Here is a 22,173-nt window from a genome sequence, read left to right as displayed (position 1 = left end):
CATATAACCAGTTTTTAAAATCTATTTGAGATATTAAACATGACAGAAGTAGAAGAAAATAGATCACTTCTCGGCACCTTCATCTACTAACTATACCAGTTTCATGAGGAGAAGAATCAGATAAGACAAATTAGTATCTGGAGGGCCCAAGCATGTTTACTAGTTCAACATGGTCAAAATACACCTAAGTTAAAGGTCAAAGGATCCTACATTCCCTGCTGAGCTAACTCAGGAAGCACATTTGTCTACGCTTTCCTGTCATAACAGGAAGAGAGTAACTTCTTCCTTCCCACAGTGGCTTCAGTTTTACCTCCCAACTCCCAATATTTTCTCCCTCAGGGCCTTCCAAATCAATCCTTGCAAGACAGAAGGCAGGAGGCTGCCTCAGCTGTAGTTTCCAAACAGTTACATTTGTTGAAATGTTATTTAAATGTTAGTGATTTCTTAAGCTAAACTGTTCCAATTTAAAATTAAAAGTCGAATTTCCAAACATCTAAATTGGTTTCTCTTATTCCCATTAATGGTCTAACATATTTCAAGAGAAACACAAATACACACTGCAAATGGGGAATTTTTAATCTTCCGTTTAATTATGTTTTATTTTATTTTTTACTCTTGTAATTATTTTTGGAAAAAAGTAGCTTCCAAATGTTTTTCAAAAAGTATAATGGGTTATAAACTTTAGAATAATGCTTTCACCATAAGGTTGAAAGTATTCCATTTAAAATGAATGACTTATCATGCTAAAGGGAGTTTTGACTGCAAAGGGCAAGGCTTTGAAAACATTTACCCGTGTTTATTTTAATTCAGAGTATGAAAAACTTTCTTACTTTATGTGGCCTACTCGCAGTGTTCATATCCCTACTATTGGTCCTCAGTAAAGCTACCTCACATCTGATGTGTGCTTGTGCACTTGAAGGGGAAAACGCTGTGAGCACATGGTCACAGAGACCAACAGGGCATCCTCTGTTCGCTTTCTACAAAGAACATTGAAAGGTTTGAGGTACAGGAAAATATTTTTTATAAGTTTTAGGTTGTTTATCTCTGAATAGAAATCATGTCAGAATTATAAATTAGAACAGAGCCAATAACACGACCTGAGCATGTAGAGACAGCACTTACTTCTTACATGAAGAACACTTAGCACTTTCCATGAGAGAATTTTAATCTCTCTTGGATTTCCTATCAGAGGAAACTTAATAACGTGTTTAACAGTTGGGGCAATCTTTTTCTGGCCACAGGGAGCAGATCTAGCTGACATAAATATAAAAAAGCACACCCATATGGGATGGATATATGTGTGCTGTGTGTTAACTCCATGATTCAGAGATCACTTGTCAACAATTTTTCTAATTGCTAAAACAAAAGGAACTAACCTGGCATCCTTTTAATCACACATGAGCACCCTGATAACTCCTTGTTACTTTTTTCTTTTTACTAAAATAATTTCCAAAGTATAACAAACACCCCTGCTTCTGATTTTCCTTGCTAATCTCTTCAATAATAAATAATCTTAAATCTAATTAAGGACTGTTTCCATCATGAGTTCAAGATTAGTTAGTAAAAGAATGAGGATGCATAGTGGAGCTACCCATTAGATATTTCCAGCATGCATCAGTGTAGCCTTGAATCAACTCTGAGCAATATGTGTCTTAACAACACCATGATACACCCATATTTCATTTATATAGAATGACCTGAACATAATTTTTATATAAGTTCAGGGTAAATTATAATATGCTAAAGTATGTTAGTAAGGAAAAAGGTAAAATGACCAACATTATAAAGTTATATACAAACTTACTTTGACTGAGACAAAAAACTCAGCATTTTTTTCCAATGGACCGCCTATTCACAAGATCTGCAGCAGGGTCAAGATTCCTCCATCAAAGAAGGGTAGCTCAGTGGTACTGTCTCAGCTAACACTGGCAAGTATGAGCATTCTGTTTCTGGTGATGTGGAAGGAAGTGCCTTTGACAATGGGCCTGCAGAATTCTTCTCTCCATGGCAGATGACAGACTTCACCAAGAGCTTATTTTGTCAAAGCAAGTAACTTGCATTTCTCAAATATCAAGTTTTCTACACTGAAGACTGAATTGGTCACAACTTCATCAAACTTTATTTAAGTAATTAGATATACTCTCCAAATTTAGAATTGTAACCAGCCCCTTTTTATTTGTTCAAATTCTGGATACCATCTTGAAGGAAAGTTGCACTGAAAATACCTGTGAAACTTGAGCTACAATGTAAAGAACTGAATGTAGGTAGAAGGAAGCTTTTTTGAGTCATCTGAGGGAATTGCAATATTTCTTATTTTTCAGTTCAGCACAAAATAAACTAGATTTAGCAGATAAAAGACTCAGGGTATACAAACTATTAGAGATGGCACCTACAGTGAGCATACATCTACAGTGAACATACATGTGCAGTGAGCATACTTCTGCAGTGAACATACATCTACAGTGAACATACATGTGCAGTGAGCATACTTCTGTAGTGAGCATACTTCTGCAGTGAACATACATCTACAGTGAACATACATGTGCAGTGAACATACATCTACAGTGAACATACATGTGCAGTGAGCATACTTCTGCCGTGAGCATACATGTGCAGTGAGCATACTTCTGCAGCTCGTCCCTTAGGTGTTGCATGCAAAGAAACATCTAGAAGCCCAAGAGGAGGGATTGTAATTGCTATGAACTCTGAATTATTTCAATTTATAAGAGGATTCTCTTGACTTGCTAAAAGGGGAATGTTTCTGCTTGTCTTTAATTTGTGTTTAATTTATCACACTGATAATTATGTAGGATTTTCTTTGTAGGCAAAAACCAAATAGCCAGATGTGAAGGAAGAAAAGGAAACTACATGCATAGACATGTACAGGTGTAGGTGTAGATTTAGGTATAGGAATAGGTATATGTGCTGTTTTAGGTCCTAGATCCTAAATGTACTATCGGCAAATACTTCCCTCTTGTAGTTATTCATTTATTTAGATGTCTTTTTTGTAACAAGTTGCATGAATATATTGGAATTTAATTATGTTAGCCCTTTTAAAGTAGGGAAGATGAAAAATTTAGTACAAACATCTGAGCAAATAGGTTTAGAATTATTTAGCATTCTGAATATATATATATATGAATATATATATACAAACATATATATATATACATATATATGTATACATATATCTTCTTGATGGAACAGGCTTCTAATAATATTTTGTTTATAAAATTGAAACATATAATAAACTAATTAAAAGTCCAATTGTTGCAAGGAGTAACTGAAGAATGTGTAACACATGAGAAAGGCCAAGACTCTATGACTGCCTAATTGTTAAGGGTCAAGGGTAAACAAAGAAACTAGAAGATGGAGAGATTGGAGATTGGAGTAATAGTTACCATAAGCTTGGAGGTAGAAGTGATAAAATGGCAAAAAGTATTTTAAGAAGGATTTGGTCAGTAACACACATTTGAAAATAATCCTACCTGTACAGGATCTAGGACACTCTTTCCAACCTCCCTGTTGCAAGGCGTACATTGAGCATGTCTTGTGTGCTCTTCCTTCCCTGTCTACAGGCCATCGTCTCTGCAGCAGCACTGCTCTGGATGATTCTCTACCTGATTCTGGGCAAGGGAGCTTCTTTGTGTTCCTGCTCTACTCTGTACCACCCCTCTCCTGACATTCTTTTATGGTAGAACTCCTCGGAGTGAAAGCCCATCAACTTTTGATAGAAATCACAGTGACTGTAAGACACAATGGCTCAAAGAGTGTGGTTTGCAATGGGGGAAATTAATCTGTGCATTCACTGAGCACTTAAATCCTGGGCACTTCATATACATGGCTTCAGATCTTAGCATTGTAACGTTGGGGCGACTATTTTTAATCTTCACTCTACCAATGAGGTTCAGAGAGGTTAAATAATTTGCTGAAGAGTTATCCTACTTTCGTGTAGTGTAATGTACTATGGCATCTATTAAACCAAAGTAACTGGAGAGTAATATGACTACATGTAGAGCTGGAACTAGAAGCTGGTTGTCTTTCTCTAAAAAGTGAACTTTTATCCATTGTCTCTTATGAGATCCAGTATGAAATGACTGGAAAAGGGAATGAAGTACATTCTCGGTCTTTCAGCCACTAAATTATGCTAGATGCAGCATGGCATCATTGAAAGAAGCAGGTTTTTGTTGTGAAAAATGAGGAGTTTGAGACTAGATGTTTGGCACTTTCTACCCTTTGCTGTAAATTCTCGACCAGTTATCCTGAACTGAAGCAGGCTCCCTAAGCATTTCAGGCTGTTGTTCAACACCACGTGAAGTCCTTTAGAACTCTACAGCCACACACCAGGCTCAAGTCTTATTAAGTGTGTTCTGAATCCTCAGCCAAGCTTTTGTCCTATCTCAAGCCTTAGAAATTCTGTTTCCTCTAGAATGCTGTAGTGCCCATATTTGCACCCGCTCGGAGTGGTCATCCTCCAAGCTTGAATGGTAAATGCAGTACTCCCTGACTGTTCTTTCACAGTGCTTTGGTAGTTTCATTCTCAGACCATCAATGACATTTTTGTTCTGTATTTCCATAGCTCATGACTATTTCAGTCTACCAGAGGTCTATAAACAGTGATCCTCTAGACAATTGCAATTCATGTTTGTTTTTCAGGAAAGATTTCTTACTGAATATAGATATATATCTATCGTCTCTGCTTGCATTCAGAGCACCTAGGAAGAGATCCACAACCGAGTCAGAGACAGCACAACGCAAACAGTTATGTGCTACCTGGTTGTTTACCGAACATTTTTTGCTCATCCCTGAATGAGACTGTTATTCACTAGCAAGTATTTTCTTTCGGTCAGGGTGCAGTCAAATAATACTTGTTGATGTAATAAATAAATAACCTCTAGCTATAAAGTAGAACCCTATTTTAAGGATTAAGTGGAATAATTTACATGCCATCATTGGAAAATAGTTGGTAATGACTTTCATCAAGCTGTCTGAGTGTATCTGTAAGATAAATTGACAATTCATGAGTTTGTTGTGCATATTAACTTAAACTTAATGAAGGCTAAGAAACTGGCTTTATAAAATTAGAAACTGAAAAAAATGTAAAGTAAAAAAAGATGTGATGTGAATTTTTATCCTTATTACACTATTTTATGTATCTGACCTGGAGCTTTAGCCATTGTTTCCTTGTTATAAAGGAGACAATGAAGGTAGAACTGTACATAAACCACTATTCTGTCCTTAGATGAGTTATCTTTCTGAAACACAATGTATTAATAAGTTCTGTGGTATTTCGGGGCTTACTTTGGGTTGACATTTCTCTTTCTGCACAGGGCCCACATTATTCTGTATGTGGCCAAATACACAAATGCAAAGGCAGAAAAAACCGTGTTCACTGCTTTCAAAATGAAACGGCAGCTAGCCTCTGTGTGAGGTCCTACTAGGCCACCCCAGTGGAGCAGCTTCAGAAAGAGCTAAGCTGCTGACATTTTTCTTTTCAACATGTGAACACATGGTTTAAAGGATGCCCAGGTTAGGAGCTCCTCCATACGCTCGCTGGTTTTGATTATCAGAAGTGACCTATATACTTCATGCTCTTATCCAAGTGGTTCTTTGGACCATTTGCGCAGAAAATGAGAGGTGAGCAAGACAAACATTATCATAAATGACAGCTCTAAAACTGTCAATAGTCATCTTAGACAACCACTGAAGCGTAGCTTAAACCGCAGTAATATTATTGTTACTAATTTTCTTCAATGGCATTGAATTAAAAAGCCTATTGTAAACACAGACTGAGGAAAATAATAAATTGACTCTACATCTTACATAATAAATTAAAGGAAATAGTCCTTAGTACTTTTTGAAAGGTCAAAGTAAGCTGAATTTAAATACTTTTTCCACTTCTTAAAATTATTGTGACTTTTAACATAGGTAAGAGTATCTACAAGCATGGAACAAGATGACTACATGTAAACATTTAAACTTGTTCTTTCAAGAGTACAATGTGACAACTCTTGTATCTCTATAGATGCTTTGTTTCCTTAAAAAGCACAGCAAAAGTCCACCCAATTCAACCCCCACAATTTTTATTATGCTTTTATAAATAAAAAAAGATATAATGAATCTCACGAAGCTAAAAATAGATCATATTATTAATAAATTGCAAATGATAATTCATGTATTTTTTTACCCTAACCCAAACAGATTGTGTTCCAAACAACAAGGTCCCCACAGTCAATGTATGTGATGTTCAATATTTCAGTCTTAATTTCAGATTTCAGCTTTACATGAATGAAAATAGTGGAATCCCTCATGAATCTTATATTTTTTGTCATTTAACTCAAAATTAAGCTCAAAGTAATTCAAGTCCTGTGGACCTTAGAAGATACACTCATTTCTGATAATGTATAATCTTAAAAAAAAAAAGCAAAAAGACAAAAAACCCAAACAAACAAACAAAAAACAGACAAATCTTAGTTCTTAGAAGCTCACTGGCTTTTTGTAAAGAGCCATCAGTAAACATAACGAAATAAACAATGATTCCTATTCCTTGTAATTTATGAGTGGAAAAGCATTTGTGTTTTAAATGGAATCTATTCTCATGTCACAGAAGGGTAAACAGGTACGAAATGGAAGGTGAGTCTTTAATTTGGAGACTTAGAGTGTGGGGAGCCATTTCCAAGGCTAGCTTTAATATTCTGGACCATAAATGGGTCGGGGGCGGGGCTCTGTCCTCTCCTAGGGCTAAGGAACAGGCTCTCTTGTCTGCATGCCACTTCATGTGTGTATCCAGGTAGACTGATTCCTCTTAAGGACTTTCACCTGATATCCAACAGAAGGATATGTCTAAACTTCCTAGTCATCCTCACACAGCCTAGCTACTCTTCCCAGAATAAAGACAGGGACTCAGACTGCAGCCACTCAGGATGCACAATGCAGGTCCACTATGCACGACTGAACATTTGATATTTGAAGTCTTCAAAACTGGTGTGTCTTACAGATGTTATCACTGGAGTTGTAGAAAAGAAAAGATAGTACCATGTTTATAAAATTCAGGAATAAGAAAACGTGTTAACAGGAAGTTCTTGTCTCTATGTTTTACACAACTGCTATCTCATATGAAAGTTCTGCTGTTGTTGTCAGGAGAGGCTGGAGATATTTGGCTTTACTTCAAACTCTCCTTTGTGATGAGAAGAAAGCCAACCACTTCTCAGACAGAGGATATTTAAGCTATATTATAAACTTTTAAATGGATGACCACAAAAGGCCCAGTTTGCATGCATGTAAGCCTATCTTTGTTTGATGATGCGTGCAGTGTAGCAATTCTACGCTTATTAACTCCTAATTATTAAGCTATTCATGTCATATAAATACAGTTTCCACTTAAAGGTCTTGAGGCAGTGAAAAGTGAACAATCATGAATCTTTAAAACATATTTTTAACAGTTCTCTTTCCTGCTTTGTTCCAAAGAGATGAAAATCAGCAGTTAAACTGGATACAGTGAGCTCACAGAGTCCAGCATGTTGTTATACCTTGAATATGTATATATATTTGTGGAATGGATATGAAGGGATGCCCACACTCACCTGTCTGTTACGCTCATCCATAATCCTCGTGATCTGAATCTTTTTTCTCCCCATAGTCCCCGTGTTTCTTCTCTCTCTCGTCCCTGAAATTATGTATTTTTTCCTTCCTTTTCTTGCTCTTTCCTGTTTCCTTCAAACAAGTTTCCTTCTTCAGCACGTGCACAGCTCAGTTCCCAAGTCCCTGCATTCGTTCCTGCTGAACAAAAATGAAAAGCTAAACAATTCCTCCACAGCAAGCCAGTTTCCTAGCTTCATCAGGGAAATAAACTTCACAAAACAATAAAATGAATAAAAATAACTCTTTTTAAAAGCACATGGCACATCATACTCTGGAGCATACCGCACAGGGTGGTTTGCTTTTATAATTAAAATAACCTTATAAGTAATTTAAGAAGTCATTTAAAATGATGAAAACTGTGCTTTAAAACCCAACACTTGAAATGAACTGTATTTTTGTAAAGAGCTTCTTAATATGTTTTAATGAAATTAGGTGACAATTTTCACCCTTCTGTTATGAAAAATTACCCAAATCAGAGAGTTAATGAACCTTTATATACCTGTGTATGCTAAGTAGGGCATCTAATTCATTTCTGAATGGAAAACAATCTCGTGTTTTGACAGCAGAGGTGATAACGCCCCTAGTTATGCAAATAAGATGGACGATTATGGAAGTGCTCTTTGATATATGTAAATGTCAACTAATTTAAAACTAAATCCTTTAATCTTATTTTAAGAAGATCACTGCCAGGAGAACACAGGAAAAAGTAATATGGGGTGTTTCATCTTATGTTCAAGCATTGGTTAGCAGTGAGAGCACTTCCTCCTGAGGCTCTTAAACTGTCCATTAAAACAATCCTCACAAATGATGGTCACCGATAAGAAATAAGTGGTGCAAAAAAACTAAGGTTATTATCTCATTTGTAACTATATACTTTTTAATAATAGACCACAGCCCTCTAAATTTAAATGTTTAAAAGAGACATATCATATCTCCTTAGGGAGTCAGACGCAAAATTACAGAACCTTGATATTATATACCGGAGAGCTCTAGGTCATGAATTAAAATTAAAATAATGATTATCAATTACATGGCAAACCCATAGAGCACAGAATATTACAAGTCTATATTTTACTCCATTTAAAATTATATCTAAAAATATTTGCACATAATGAAAGTGAATTGCTATGAATTGGAAGTTAACTAGGTAGGAAGCTTTGCACATGCTTGTTTCATTTGCGAGCAGCGGCTTCAATTATTTTGTCTCCTCTTATGTCAGAGGATATAACTACTTTACACACTGCTCAGAATCTCCCTGTTGACTCTAGTTAGTCTCTGACAGTGGACCTGAAAAATTCCCACATGTATTATGTAACGCTAAGCCACGGTCCTGACTCCTTAATAGATTATTTGGCTCTGGTTCAAGGTTCTTGGAACAGAAAAGGCTGTTAGACACTTGGTCTGATCCTCAGCTGCCTTTCAGTTTCTTTATTCTTTGTCACCTTGAGTAAATTTTTAAAAATATAAGTTTAGGTAATTATCTAATTGCAGAGGCTATTATGATATAATTAGTTCTGGTGGATTAAGCACTGCTTAATCACTAAGACTATCCGCTCTCCTTTACCCAGTGTCCTTCTCCTAAACTGCAGCTCAGTTTAGCCTCTCCGCATACACATGTGAGTCACACCATGGTTACGGTGTGCTTGTCAAAGATTATGACTCCAGCCACGGTTTTCAATGTTAGCAGCAGTCTCAAAGTGTTTAAGTTACACGAACAACACACAACTGACTAAGTCACTCACAACCTGAAGACACTACTATAAGACACCAAGATCGCATAGATAAGAATCTGCAAAGCACATCACATGATGTATTCAACATTGTTAGTCTACTCATTTAGTCTTAGAAATGGTCTTAAACAGCACACAAGTGGGAGTCTTTTCCATATTTCTATAGTCTTACCCAAGAAGCAAGCAGCAGCCCAGACTGGTATTTCCTGTGCATGTGCAAGACCCCAAGGAGACAAGAAGTCTTTCTCCACCATACACACATACACATACACACATAAAACAATCCATGAATCTCAAGTCAAAGCATATGGGAGCATCTCCCCTTCCTTTCTCTTAGCTGGTGGCACTATCGGCTTACCAGACTCTGCCTGCCTAAGCGCTTACTCACTTTAGGTGGAAGGTCAGGGTGAACCGATTAGAGCATAGTGGCTCAGCAGGGAGGAGGTGACCGTCTACAGACCTTGATTCAAAGGACAAGTAACAAAGCAAGTAAGGAGACAACCCTGAAGAAGAGTGTCCTTAGGGACCAAGAGCTCCTGGCCACTGAAAGCAAAAGAGCCTCTCCAATCACCATCTGACACTTCTGAACTCTGAAATCCGACACTCTGCTTAGGAGAAGTCAAGGAAAGTGTTTATTTGTTTGTTTTTAAATTCTTAAAACACAATGGGGAATATTTTTTTAGAACTACATATGCAGATATATTAGCACGCTTGAATGTGCAAGTATACACACACACATGAAATGATCAGTGAAAATGCAATTGAAAATAGTCTCCATTTTGAAATATGGCCAGGTAGTGGAGAGAGAGGGAAATTTAAACCTAATTTGGCTTTTGTTTTGTTGTCCGCCTAAGGACAATGTTCAATTCAGTAACTGAAGTGTTGCTTTCTGAACATTCATAAACTGTAGATTTGTATCAAGTCCACACAAGTAGAATAGCAACAGATCAATGATGTCCTCCCATTTCAAGGCCATCAGGAAAAATTCAAAGAATTAGGAAGGTCAGCACCAGTGCATAACTTTTGCTTAATTTCTACTTTTTAGTATAAATATTTATTAACCCAATTTTTATACATAAACTATACTGTAAGGTTTGTTTCAAGTATTTATTTTCAGGAAAGCTAGAGAAAGAGATTATTATTACTGTAGTAACCTATTCGGTGGTTTCGCAGGTATGTGGAAAAAAAGATTATTAGTAATTAAACTACATATAGTAGAGTTCAGTCACACTGAGAACTTTCATTATGTATAATCAACCACAGGCTTCATCTGGACACTACAGTTCTCACATGAAGGAACCATTCTTGGAAAATGACAGTTACATGTAAACAATCAAAACTTTGAACAAGAAGGAAAGAAAAAGAACACTGTATGGAGCTACAGTCTTCTGCACTATTTCTTCCTTTGCCAACTTAAATAAAAAAGTAAAGTCAGTCTGCTTACTAAAAGGGGAACTTCAGTATGGCAGGCTTCTGTTCACTTTGAGTTTGGCATAAGCGGATAGATAGACGAAGGCAAAGTGTTCTGAGACCTGCTCAGAGAAGAATGTCTTCTAGACAGCTAAAGATCATTTTCCTGCGGGCTCCTTCATTTACAAACAAGCTAGTTTGATTGACACACACCTCCCCCTCCCTTCCTCCTCCCACTCTCTCTGGCCTCACTCTTCCTCCCTCCTTCCCTTCGGCAAATCCCTCCCAGTAACAGAGAAGAATCTTGACAGAATGGCAGGAAACACGCACAGACTGGCCAGGGAAGGATGTGATGTCAGCAACCGCGAACAATAAAAGGTGTAAAGGTGCTTCCTTCCCTAAACTGCTCCGCAAGTGTAAAATGGGAACCAAAACTCTCCACTTCCTTCTCCGAGCAGAGCAGCCTGAGTATGCTCTGCAGCACACCCCACACACAGGCCTTGGAGAGCTGGTTCAGATAAAGGACAGTGAGGGAAAAGGCCGATGGGAGGCACACAATTTCTAATTTCTGTCTTCCAAACACCTGAGAAAAAGCCATTCTGGTTCGGGATTAAAGCTTTGTTATGATCACCTTAAGATATAAATATGAGAAATTAAACAGATCAAAATGGACTTGGGTGAGGCAGCAGATATTTCGCCCTCATCATCTACCATGCCTTACCAAAAATTGCATTATCCAGAAAATGGCACTACATATTTTGAATTTAATTTTTGAAGGAAATGAAGATTTCTGTCCAAAGAAAACAAGTAAATTATAACTTCTGGGACAGAATTTAATCATGACAGCAGTAAACAAATGTTTGTTAGTAATATATATTGATTACTTATTTCATCTCACATTGCAAAGGAAAGAGCAAGTAGTAAGAAAATAATTTTTGTTATTGGGGCTCTCTGGCCTCCTTAAAAATTCAATTACAAATCAAAGTGACTAACGCAAACTTTCAGTCGATGGTGAAACTATTTTCATCTTCTGCTCTTCTCACAAGGTAATGGCAGTTTCCCCTCACATGGTAATGGCACTCTCCCCTAAAGTTTCTGTAGGAAGAAAACCGCATAGCAACTCGGTCTGAGTCACCTACAAATTTCAATCGCCTTCCCACAACACTTTGATTTAGAAATTAAACATAACCTTCAGTTACATGTTTTGATCATAGATTGAGACTCCCATGCCACATTAAAAGATGTGGGAAGAAATTAATTCTCTGCTGCTAAAATTACCTTTGCAAGGCATGTATTTTCTTTCAATGAGTACAGTGCAGTCACTTAAATAAAAACAGCCCAACGAGGCTTAAACATTAGAATATGTCAATCTGCAAGGGGAGAATTATTTCTTTTATCTGGATTGCCAAATAATGTTTCCTCTGGCTTACATTTACATCACCATGAGCATCCTCAGAAAACCTTGTTTTGTAAAACTCAAGGCTGCAAATTAGGTGCACTGTATCACCCAAGAAATAGTATTATCAAATAAATGAAAGCCCCATGTACAGCAAAAGGCCAAAGTGATATGTGCCCTGTCTCTGAAAGCCTGGGTTTGTCACTGAGTCAAGCGATTCAGCTATTCACTACCTTTTCAAGGGAAAGCTTCGCTCATTACTTGCATTTAGATACATTAAACTTTCTACTTTATGGTTTGTTTGAAAGACATATGAGGCATGCAATTATGCTTTGGTTAAAAAGAACTAGCAGAGCATACCTATTTTCCCTTAAGAGCTTCAAATGAAATAACCCAATTATTATTCTTAGCAGTGCTTGCCTGTGTGATGAGAAATAGTTTTTTTCTGGTCTTGAAAAATCACTCCATTTTTTTCTCTAAGTTTATCATATATTTTACAGAAATAGAGTGCAGTTGGCTTTAAAGCCACATAGCTGAGGCTCATCTTGAGAGTATATAAGGGCGATTCCCTTTCTCCAGATAAATACCACTGTGATGACCATTTCGCAATTGTTTGAATTTAGTATCAATACAATGACTCCTGAATCACCTTCAAGTCTCAGTATCACAACACTATACAGGCACAAAACAAATAGAATTGCTTAAAAAATTCCTACTCCATTGTCCTTCTTCCTACCACAGGGCATTTGCATATGCAATTCCTTCTGTCTGGAATATTTTTTCCCTTCTGTGTGCTCCACTTCTCCCTTCTGTGTCAGTTGCAGTTTCCTAAGGAAGCACTTCCCCTAGACAACTCTCAAAGCCTTAAGTCCCCTCTCCTTTATAGCACTCACCATGGGGGTCAGGGGAATCAAATGTCTGTAGTGCCAGGATCTACCCTGGCCCCAGGGAAACAGTGGGACTAATAATTACCAGTTGATTAACTGAACTCTTCTTGTCAAGGTTTGTCTCTCTCATCTGAGGTATTTACTAGCTATTTTTAATAATTAGTACTAAGGACCTTTTTCTCATATTTTGCTCATACCGAAACAAGTTGGTAACCTCGGTTAATCCTTTATCATGATGTACAGTATCTTGTAGGTAGAATAAAAATAATTCACGCAGCAGTGAAAGCTGAATGAGTCTGTGCATTAGGAAACAGGTACTCCAGGTGACTTACAGTTTTGCTCTCCTACCTGAAAGTGGAAATGGGCTTGCATTTCAAAAATGGTTGGTTATAGCCTCATTACATATGATACTACAGGAAGGGTACCCTGCATGGTGGTGCTAGGAAGGTGGATTACCTACACTTGTATGTTGATTTTCATGTATACGTTATGGAGTAAGGTTAGTAACAATGTCATCCCTAAATACACAACATGGAGACCTCACTTACATTGTTAACAACAAGCATTAGATGAAGGAACGTGTCATACAAATTAAGGACTTTCTCTTTAGTATCAGCCAGAGAGGAGCTTCAGGCTGCAAGAGCAGAAATAACTAGGGAAATACATCAATTTCCCAGTGACCACAGCTGCTGGAAACTCTATGTGAGTGTTTCTAGTCCTACTTTAGTATCTTTCCCCAAGGACAAAAGGAGATGAAATGTATGTCAGAAATATAATAAGGCTAAAATAGAGCTCATTTTGAAAACCCTTGCAATTAATTTAATAAGTGGGCCTAACCTGCTGCTATCATTTAAATAAATCACTTTATTTACACAACTCTAGACTTTAGGAGCAACATACCTCTAGAAAACTGCACAGCATTACAAACAATTTGACAAACATAAGGAATCACAGATTCCCTGTCACAGTCATCCATGCCATAGTCTGCCTTGGACATTTTCCCCCACTGTAGTTAAAACGGAATCCGGCATTCTCCAAGCCAAAATAAACTCCAAATGGTCTAAATGTGTCAAAAGCCTCAAACTCCTCAATGGCATGACAGATTTCAGGATTTCCATATCAGGCTGTATAGGTGATGCAGGTTTCTAGCAGGTCTTTGTTCTTGTAAAGGGACCCAGCACTTGCTGCCACATGTTTGCTTGGGCCAGTTAGGGCTGTGGTAAGGTTTCCCATGAAGGTAAAGCTGGCTTGTACTTAGCACAAAGCTAGCGTTACGATGGAGCATCACCCATTAGGTTCTATGTTCCAGCTGTATCCACTCATAAGCAAACGCAGCTAGAGATTTTGCTGCTGTTACTGAACAAAGCATGTTAAGCACTTTACTTCACCAGCAGTGAGACAAAATTGTCAGCTTCCAAAGAAAGGTCAGCTCAAAGTGATATCCGTTGCTAACATACATTTTTGTCTTATTAGGGTAAAAGTAAAATTCCAAAGCATATTATGTCCTTTTAAAAAAATTATTTTTCTCAATCTTTAGTATAGTCTATTTAATGCTTAAAATGGAAATACTCTATAAATGTTTTCTTCTGGTGAGCTTGTATGTGTTAGGCACATTTTTCAGATTTATTGGTACCCAAGCGCGCATGTGTCTGTGTGTGTGTGTGTGTGTGTGTGTGTGTGTGTGTACAGCATGTGGAAGAACACAAGTTTGTCTTTTAGAAGATGTAGATAAAACAGTGAGTCCATTTTCAGACACCTGGGTAACCTCACCAGTAAATAACCAGTAAGTAATCAGACATGGATGGTTAACAAGATATTCCAAGTGAAGATTATATTCCTTTACATTAAATAATCAAAATTATGTCCTTAAAAATAATTTGCAATTCCTGTTACTTACTTTCTTAAGTTGTTCAATACTTAAAGATGACCTTACAAAGGGAAGTCATACTATGATTCGTGGATATTCTTGTTGTTTATTAAGTAAGAAATACGTGGTAAACCATCTGGTATTTAAACTGAACGTCACCTATTTTTAATTTGTAATTAAACTTTAGACAATTGTTAAAGTTTACAGGCTAATATGTATGTTTTTCAAACTTCTATAAAGGTCCTGTAAAATATAGATGATATTTATGGTAATATTATATATCACTCAATAAGGAATTTAGTGATTCATCATTTTTCTCTGTCTCTTCATCTCCTTTACAGAGTTCTAATCAACCTAATTAAGGTCTGGCTCATCTGAAATGCCCGATGACAATTTGTTTAACTGTACCCCACTGTGGTCTTCTATTAAATCTGATCTTCTGACAGCAATCATTAAATGATCCCAACTGGCCCCAATTAAGCTACATGGCTCACGGGCTTCCTCACCACCGAGCCCTGTTTCATTTACACATTGTTCTTTACCTTGGTTTATTTTCTTAAAGCCAATTAAGTATGTGTCTTATCAAGTGGAACTAAATTTCCTTGTGTAAGCTGGCTCAAGATGGAGTGTGTGGATTGACTTTGCAGTCCCAGTGTTGCAGGACCACACAGGGCTTGCCAAGCCAACCTCCCTTGGTGTGATAGCACTAATGACAAGGACACTTTGAGATTATTTACTTGTGCTGAAGATGACTCTCCACTCACAGTCTCAAAATAATACCCATCTTTATACAAGTCTAACTAATATTAATCAATTATAGCTTTTCACTTGTATCTGTATTTGGAAGTTGGGGTTGACTCTATTTTTAATCATTTAGAAGTATAGATTTTTACTTCTGTCTTTTTTTTTTTTAAGCAATAGCAATCACTTCTGAAGTTAACCTCTCCTACCCTTAATTTCTTCTCTAATTTTTTCACATATGCTCAATGTAAGCATTTTACTGATGTTCCCAGGCCTTCCTCTGAGTGCAGGTAGCCTCAGGATTTAGAGCTCATTGGCTTTGCATTACCCCAGGGAAATAGCTGATTAAAAACAGCCTCCCTAGGAAAGCAGTGCCTAGTCACATCTGGCTCTATGAACATCTGGCTTATCTTAGCTAAACTCCTGATGCCTATATGGAAATGGACCTCTGGCTTTGGCTCGGAGAACTGCAGTTTATCTAGAGCCCTTTACATGACATGTTGAGGCAGAAAACACCTCAATGAGTCCCAATCCTACTGATGTTTGAAGCATGCACTAAAGACCTTAATCAATTACCTTGACTAACTTCCCAAGATTATAGACAAACACTCTTCGTTTTTGTATCTGTTCTAATTATAGCTCTCACTGATCATCTGTTAGTTTTTGATACAAGCTATCTGTCACAGCTCTCAGAGCAGATGGATTAGAACATTGCTGTTCATCTGAATCATACATTAAATGTTGACAGTAGGACAGAGAGCTGGAAAGGCTGTTATACATCTTCTAGGGTGTTAACCTCCAGAACACGCCTTGTTTTCATTACCTGACTGATAATGTAATATTGAAGAATAAAAAGAATATAATGAACAACGGAATTTTTAACATTCCAACGTATTTGTCAACACCTAGAGAAGCACTTATGTCCAATACCTTTATAATAGCGGACTTACTACCTCGTCATCCTCTCAAATAACTCGCTTCCCTCAAAGAGGAACACTCAAAATCTCTGCTGCAACATGCTGATGGTATAGAAAGTACTAGTCAGACTTACAGCAGACTGCCTTAAAATGTGGAAGAAATGTTCTGAAATCTCAGTAAAGCAAAGCAGACGCTGGTATGTTGTATTATGAAATATTCTTCCCTGTATTATAGTAATCTCCAATAAGATTTGATGTTAATTTTAGAGCATGTGTCTGCTAAAAAGGGCAAACCCTGCAACAGATTTAGTACAAAGAAGCTGAAAATATCCTGTGGAAAAAAAAATCTGTAGCAAAATCAGCCAGCTCCAATCCTGCCATTACTCAGCACTGCAGTGACGTGCGGATGTTTGTAGTGGTTTGAGGAGCCAGCAGGGGTGGAAACTTGACGTACTCGACTCCAACATGATTGCAATTGAACCTCATCAAAGTAAGAGCTCATAATTTGTCACAGAAAACAGCCAATTAACATATGTTAGAAAAAGGCTTCATAAAGATAATATATGATTAAAGACCCAGCACAGCTGTTGAAACTCAAAACTATGCATTTAAAAAAGAAATCTCAGCCCAAGCTTCCGTATGGTTAAACTGATAATGGCTACTATGATTTTTTTTTCCCAAGTAGAAAAATATAATTACAGTGCTTCTTATAAGTTTGGGGTTGTGGCAAGGGAGAACTGGGTACCGTGGCGGTATTTACCACGCCTTACTCAGTTCTATAAATAGTTGGAGCCCTTGCCAACACTCTGTAGTTACTTTGTTATAGAGCTATTTTAAAACACAGACCTTCATTGTGAGCTAAATGGCCTTCAGGATGCACTTTGTAGTCAGTGCATTCCTCTCAGAACTGTATCCTTCCTTTATCTGTGCAAAACTCCAGGACAACCAGACTCTCCACACTGCAAAACATGCCAGGACTGTGTAGCACACAGATTTAGCACTACAGAACACTTGTCGGGGAGTAAAGGGGTCAGGAGGCCGGCAGCAAACTTCAGAAATGAGATTAAGGTGCAGTAGGCCTCTTCCAGGAGGATGGAGTTCCAGCTCTCAGCCATGGATGTGGAGAAGGCTCACCACTGTCACACATTTGGTATACTTTGATAGCACATTTTAAACAAGGCTTGAGCTTGGATTACATTTTAAAATATTAAATTCTAGCTTAATTGTCACCATGCAAGGCCTATCATGGGCCAAACTCATGGCTCTTAAAAATACAGAAAAAAATGTCTGTTTATTAATCAGAGAGAGAGAGAGACAGACAGACAGACATGAATTATGATAGCTCAATGTTAGGGACATCACTGGGAATGTAACAGAGAGGGTCTGGGCTCCATAAAGCTTGTATATGCCTGCGACAAGTGTCAATGCACGAGCTCAAACACTGATGATTTCAGTAGTGAACCTCTATGGAGAAAATGCTATAGAACAGCAGGCCAGAGGTGAGTAGTTATAGAAGTGAGGGGGTGGGCATTGACTCAACAGCCTAATATGACAGTGTCACTTTAGAAAACTACAGGAAGATGTAAACCACCTGTAGAGAGGTGTTATGACAAGGAACACTCCAGTCCTCAAGGTGTTGTGACAACAAACTCTCCTGACCTCTCCTGTCACAGTCCTGACTTTGGCAAACTCAGTTAAATTACAGTATCTTAACCTATTATGTAAAATACAGCCATTCTCATTTGTAAAAGTTCATTTGAATAAAATTCAGTTTAATAAATTTGTTGTTTAAACTTTTTTTATCATGGTGGTATATAATTAAAAAATACTATTAAAGCTTCAAAAAAACAGTGTGAAATCAAAGGCCTCTAAATTGACACCAATTGAATTTAATGATACATCATTCTTTAATATACAGTTATTTTGTGAAAATAGTGTTAACTAGTTGAAATTGTTCCTGGGAGCATCATTTGTTTTTCAGTTGTAAGTGTGGATAGCACCATGACTGTCTAACAATATACTCAAGATTATTACAAATTCAAATCCCAGTATTATATAAAGACCTGTTTCTCTTTGTGTGTACACACTCTTACACATCACTGGTATAACTCAGTCATTTGCTCAGTTGGTTTATTCTCTCTCTCAAAAAACCTAACATCAATGCAATCAGCAGTTTTGATTGCAATCTCAGTAATACCTGAAAATCTCAGTTTTCTGTATTTGAAACGCTCATGTATCTATGGATAGCCTATCTAATCAGAGGTGTTAAATAGCCTAAAGCCAAGCAGATTAATTTCCAACAGAAAATGAAAAGACAAATTAAATTATCCACTACTTTTTAAATCAAAACATTTTAATCGGGAAAAAAACACAATTGAAGAATTATGTCTTGATAAGTATGAAGTTAGAGTAAAAGAAATATGATTTATTTTAATTTAAAAAATTGTGACACAGAGATAACCCAAGAAGCACTATATTATTTTAAGGGATGGAGATAAAATTTTCCTTTGCAGTGCAATGTCAAAGAAAGTAAAGTATACATTTTTTACATTTTACTTTCTCAATTTTTAGAAGTAGTTGTACAAACCTGATTCTTTATAATAAGCCACTTTCTCCTTTTTTGTCTCATGAACATAATGAGTTTCAAAGTAAGGTATATGATTTGCCATGTAGCCTAAATTAATACTGCTTTATAAGGTCAAGGGTTCTAAAGAAGAATCACAAACTTAAAAGTATTTAAGAGACAGAACTGTGTTCCTCGCCCCCCCCATCATGAAATATCTGATTTTAAATCCTAAAACATTTAACTTTATCCTTACTGCTACGAAGTATTTTATATTGCATCTTCTCCTCTCTTTCCTATGTACTAAGATTCCCTTTATGCTACACCTACATCGCCTCCAAAGCCCAGTCACGACTGCAAACTAAACATGCATTTCTGCAAAAGGAGTTTCCTCTCCATTGTAGCAACCCCACTCCAGGCTTTTTGTTTGTTTGTTTGTTTTTTCATTTCATCACCTTTCTTTATCTCCTTTTGCACATAGAACTGAGGGGATATGGCGAGTGAAACTGTCAAAGAGCTAGGAATAGAGGTGTCCTCAGACAAGTGAAATGCTTCCTCTATAATATCCAGGCGGGGTAAGGCAGGCACACTGCAGAGGAAAAGCGCCTGGGCCAGAGCTGAGCTGAGAGACAGCTCCTGGAGCCCAAGGCCTGGCAGGAGGCTCCTTATCTCTGCATGTCTACACATTCTGTCCTGGGCTGTTTTCAAGGATAGATCAAGTCATCCTTGGCAGATAATACTAAATGGAAAGTATTACAGTACTTCCCCCTGTAGAAAAAGGTCTGTGTATTAGTCAGGGTTCTTTAGAGTCCCAGAAGTTATGATAGTCTCTATGTAGTAAAGGAATTTATTGCAGACTTACAATCTGTAGTCCAACTCCCAACAATCCACTCCCAACAATGGTCGGCAGCAGCTATGAATGGAAGTCCGAGGATCCAGCAATTGCTCAGTTCCACAAGGCAAGCAATTGAAAAAAAGCAAGCTTTCCTTCTTCCTTATATAGGTCTCCAGCAAAAGGTATAGCCCAGGTTAAAGGTGTTACCACACCCTTAACCCCAGGTGACCCCAACTGAACTCGCAGATCTTCCAGTCCCAATCTTCTAGGATTCATAGCCACTATGCCACCATACCTCCAATCCCAGACGATCTTAAACTCATAGATCTCTCTATCTTAATCCTCTGGGATTCGTAGCCACTACACCTCAAGATCTCCATGCCAAGATTCAGGTCGGAAACTTGTTATCTCTCAGCCTCCAGATTAGGGCCAGGTGAGCCCTCCAATTCTGGATTGCAGTTCATTTCAGATACAGTCAAGTTGACAACCAGAAATAGCCACTACAGTCTGTTAGTAGAGATCAGAAATTACTAAATGGAGCTGATACTTCAGCCTGATTCTTTCTATTTTGGAATTTAAAAGAAAATCTTCAGAGGTACAGGCAAAGTCATGACTGTCCCTGGAGATCTCTTTACATACACTTCCCCATGTGGATTCCAAAGATGACTGTCCAGTAGCTGCATACTCTGTCTAATTTCTTTGTCCTGAATCTCAGAGCACAGAGTATTTCCTAATGTATTTGGGTGATTTCCTGATAACACTATCTGTATAGAAAGATGCAAGCTTATTGCCTCTGAGCAGTGAGTAGCTCACCACAAATTGATAATCAGCTCAAGGATAGTGTAGTAGTCTTTACCGCGGTGAAGAAATGCAGAAAGAATAGGGAAGACTTTCTTGTAGTTTTACAAAAAAATAAAAAGCCCACAGGTTTGAAAAACATATAGGAAACAGCTGCTTATTTAAGCCAGAATAGATACTTAGCAATCAAAGAATGTACTTTGTCCCTGAAGCTCAAAGACCTGCAGGCAAAGCAGTACAAGTGCAGGAAGACAGATCTTTCTAGAGCTCACGTGGCTTCTGCTTCCTACCCACTGCAGGCCTGTCAGCCAGGCAGCAACTTCAAGTATTATTTACAGGCACACAAGCCAAGCTAAGTTCAGTTTCTGAGGTGCCTTTCAAGTTCCGAAGTGGTCAAAAGTCAAAAGTAGTGTAACCTTTGAGGTTGGTATGTCCCCTAAAAGGGTTGAAGAAGGCTGACAGTGAGGTTTAATTTCTGGACAAATCTCTATTTTCTTACCTTCATCTCTGCCAATTACTGTTGGCTACAAGCTATAATACTCTCCTATTTGCAAATTGTTACCTAAGAGTTCAGACATTTATCAATATCTTTGGGATTCTATGTGTTTGAGTGCTCAGAATCTTATTATGTTTTTCTAGCACTTTTACACTAACATAATATACTATTTTAGAAGCAATTTTATGGCTATCAGCTTTATTATACATATGCTTAATGTAAATATTAGCTGAAAACAGTCAGCATATGGCATATATATGGCACATATATATGTGTATATATATATGTATATATATATATATACATATATATATAAACATTTTTTTTCATATCAGGGTTTCTCTGTGTATCGCTCCTGTCCTGGAACTCACTCTGTAGACCAAGCCTGCCTCTGCCTTTCAAGCGCTGAGGTTAAATACATATAATAAAATAAAACATACTCCCTGCGGCAATGCAGCAATGTTATTGAATTTCACACACTTTGGTGATTTACACAAGTTCATTGCAGATAGTATATTATGTAGTCTTGTGTTATCCGGGCCTGTAGAGGAGGAGGCAGCAAGATTTTGCCTATTTTCAGCATGTATCAGACTATTTCCACAGGCAGACCACTACACATGGTAATAGAATAAACATATACATATCCATTCATATATTTACACATGATATTAAAGACAACAGTGGGCCAGAGCCATTTAAACACTCCATAGCTGGTATTGGTATATTATATCCAAGACTGAATTTAATGTACAAATGCCACTCGAAAGATCAAAATACCCATCTGTTAATTCTACGAAGTCTAAGAGAGCTTTCAGGGAACAAGAAAATCTCTTTATTTTTAGGTCAGAAAGAATGGCCCTGGTGGCAAATACTATCTTCAAAGTAGAAGAAA

The 22,173-nt window shown here is 37.4% G+C and overlaps 1 protein-coding gene across 19 annotated transcripts in view; it reads right to left on the bottom strand.

Moving 5' to 3' along the window:
* Mef2c (myocyte enhancer factor 2C) overlaps positions 1-22,173 on the bottom strand; it is a 163,965-nt gene that overhangs the window by 84,989 nt on the left and 56,803 nt on the right. For 12 of the 19 annotated variants that reach the window (XM_031359826.1, XM_031359842.1, XM_031359833.1 and 9 more), the window contains one exon: positions 7,584-7,776. In XM_031359826.1, the coding sequence (XP_031215686.1) occupies positions 7,584-7,637 (54 nt within the window). In that variant the 5' untranslated portion in view covers positions 7,638-7,776. Of the gene's footprint in view, positions 1-7,583; positions 7,780-9,543; positions 9,867-10,815; positions 10,963-22,173 lie in introns of those variants that run through there. The other 7 variants (XM_031359828.1, XM_031359827.1, XM_031359836.1 and 4 more) reach the window with 4 other exon arrangements.

The sequence above is a fragment of the Mastomys coucha genome, unplaced genomic scaffold (assembly GCF_008632895.1).
Source record: "Mastomys coucha isolate ucsf_1 unplaced genomic scaffold, UCSF_Mcou_1 pScaffold8, whole genome shotgun sequence".
NCBI lineage: Eukaryota > Metazoa > Chordata > Mammalia > Rodentia > Muridae > Mastomys > Mastomys coucha.
This window is presented reverse-complemented; position numbering and strand designations above follow the sequence as displayed.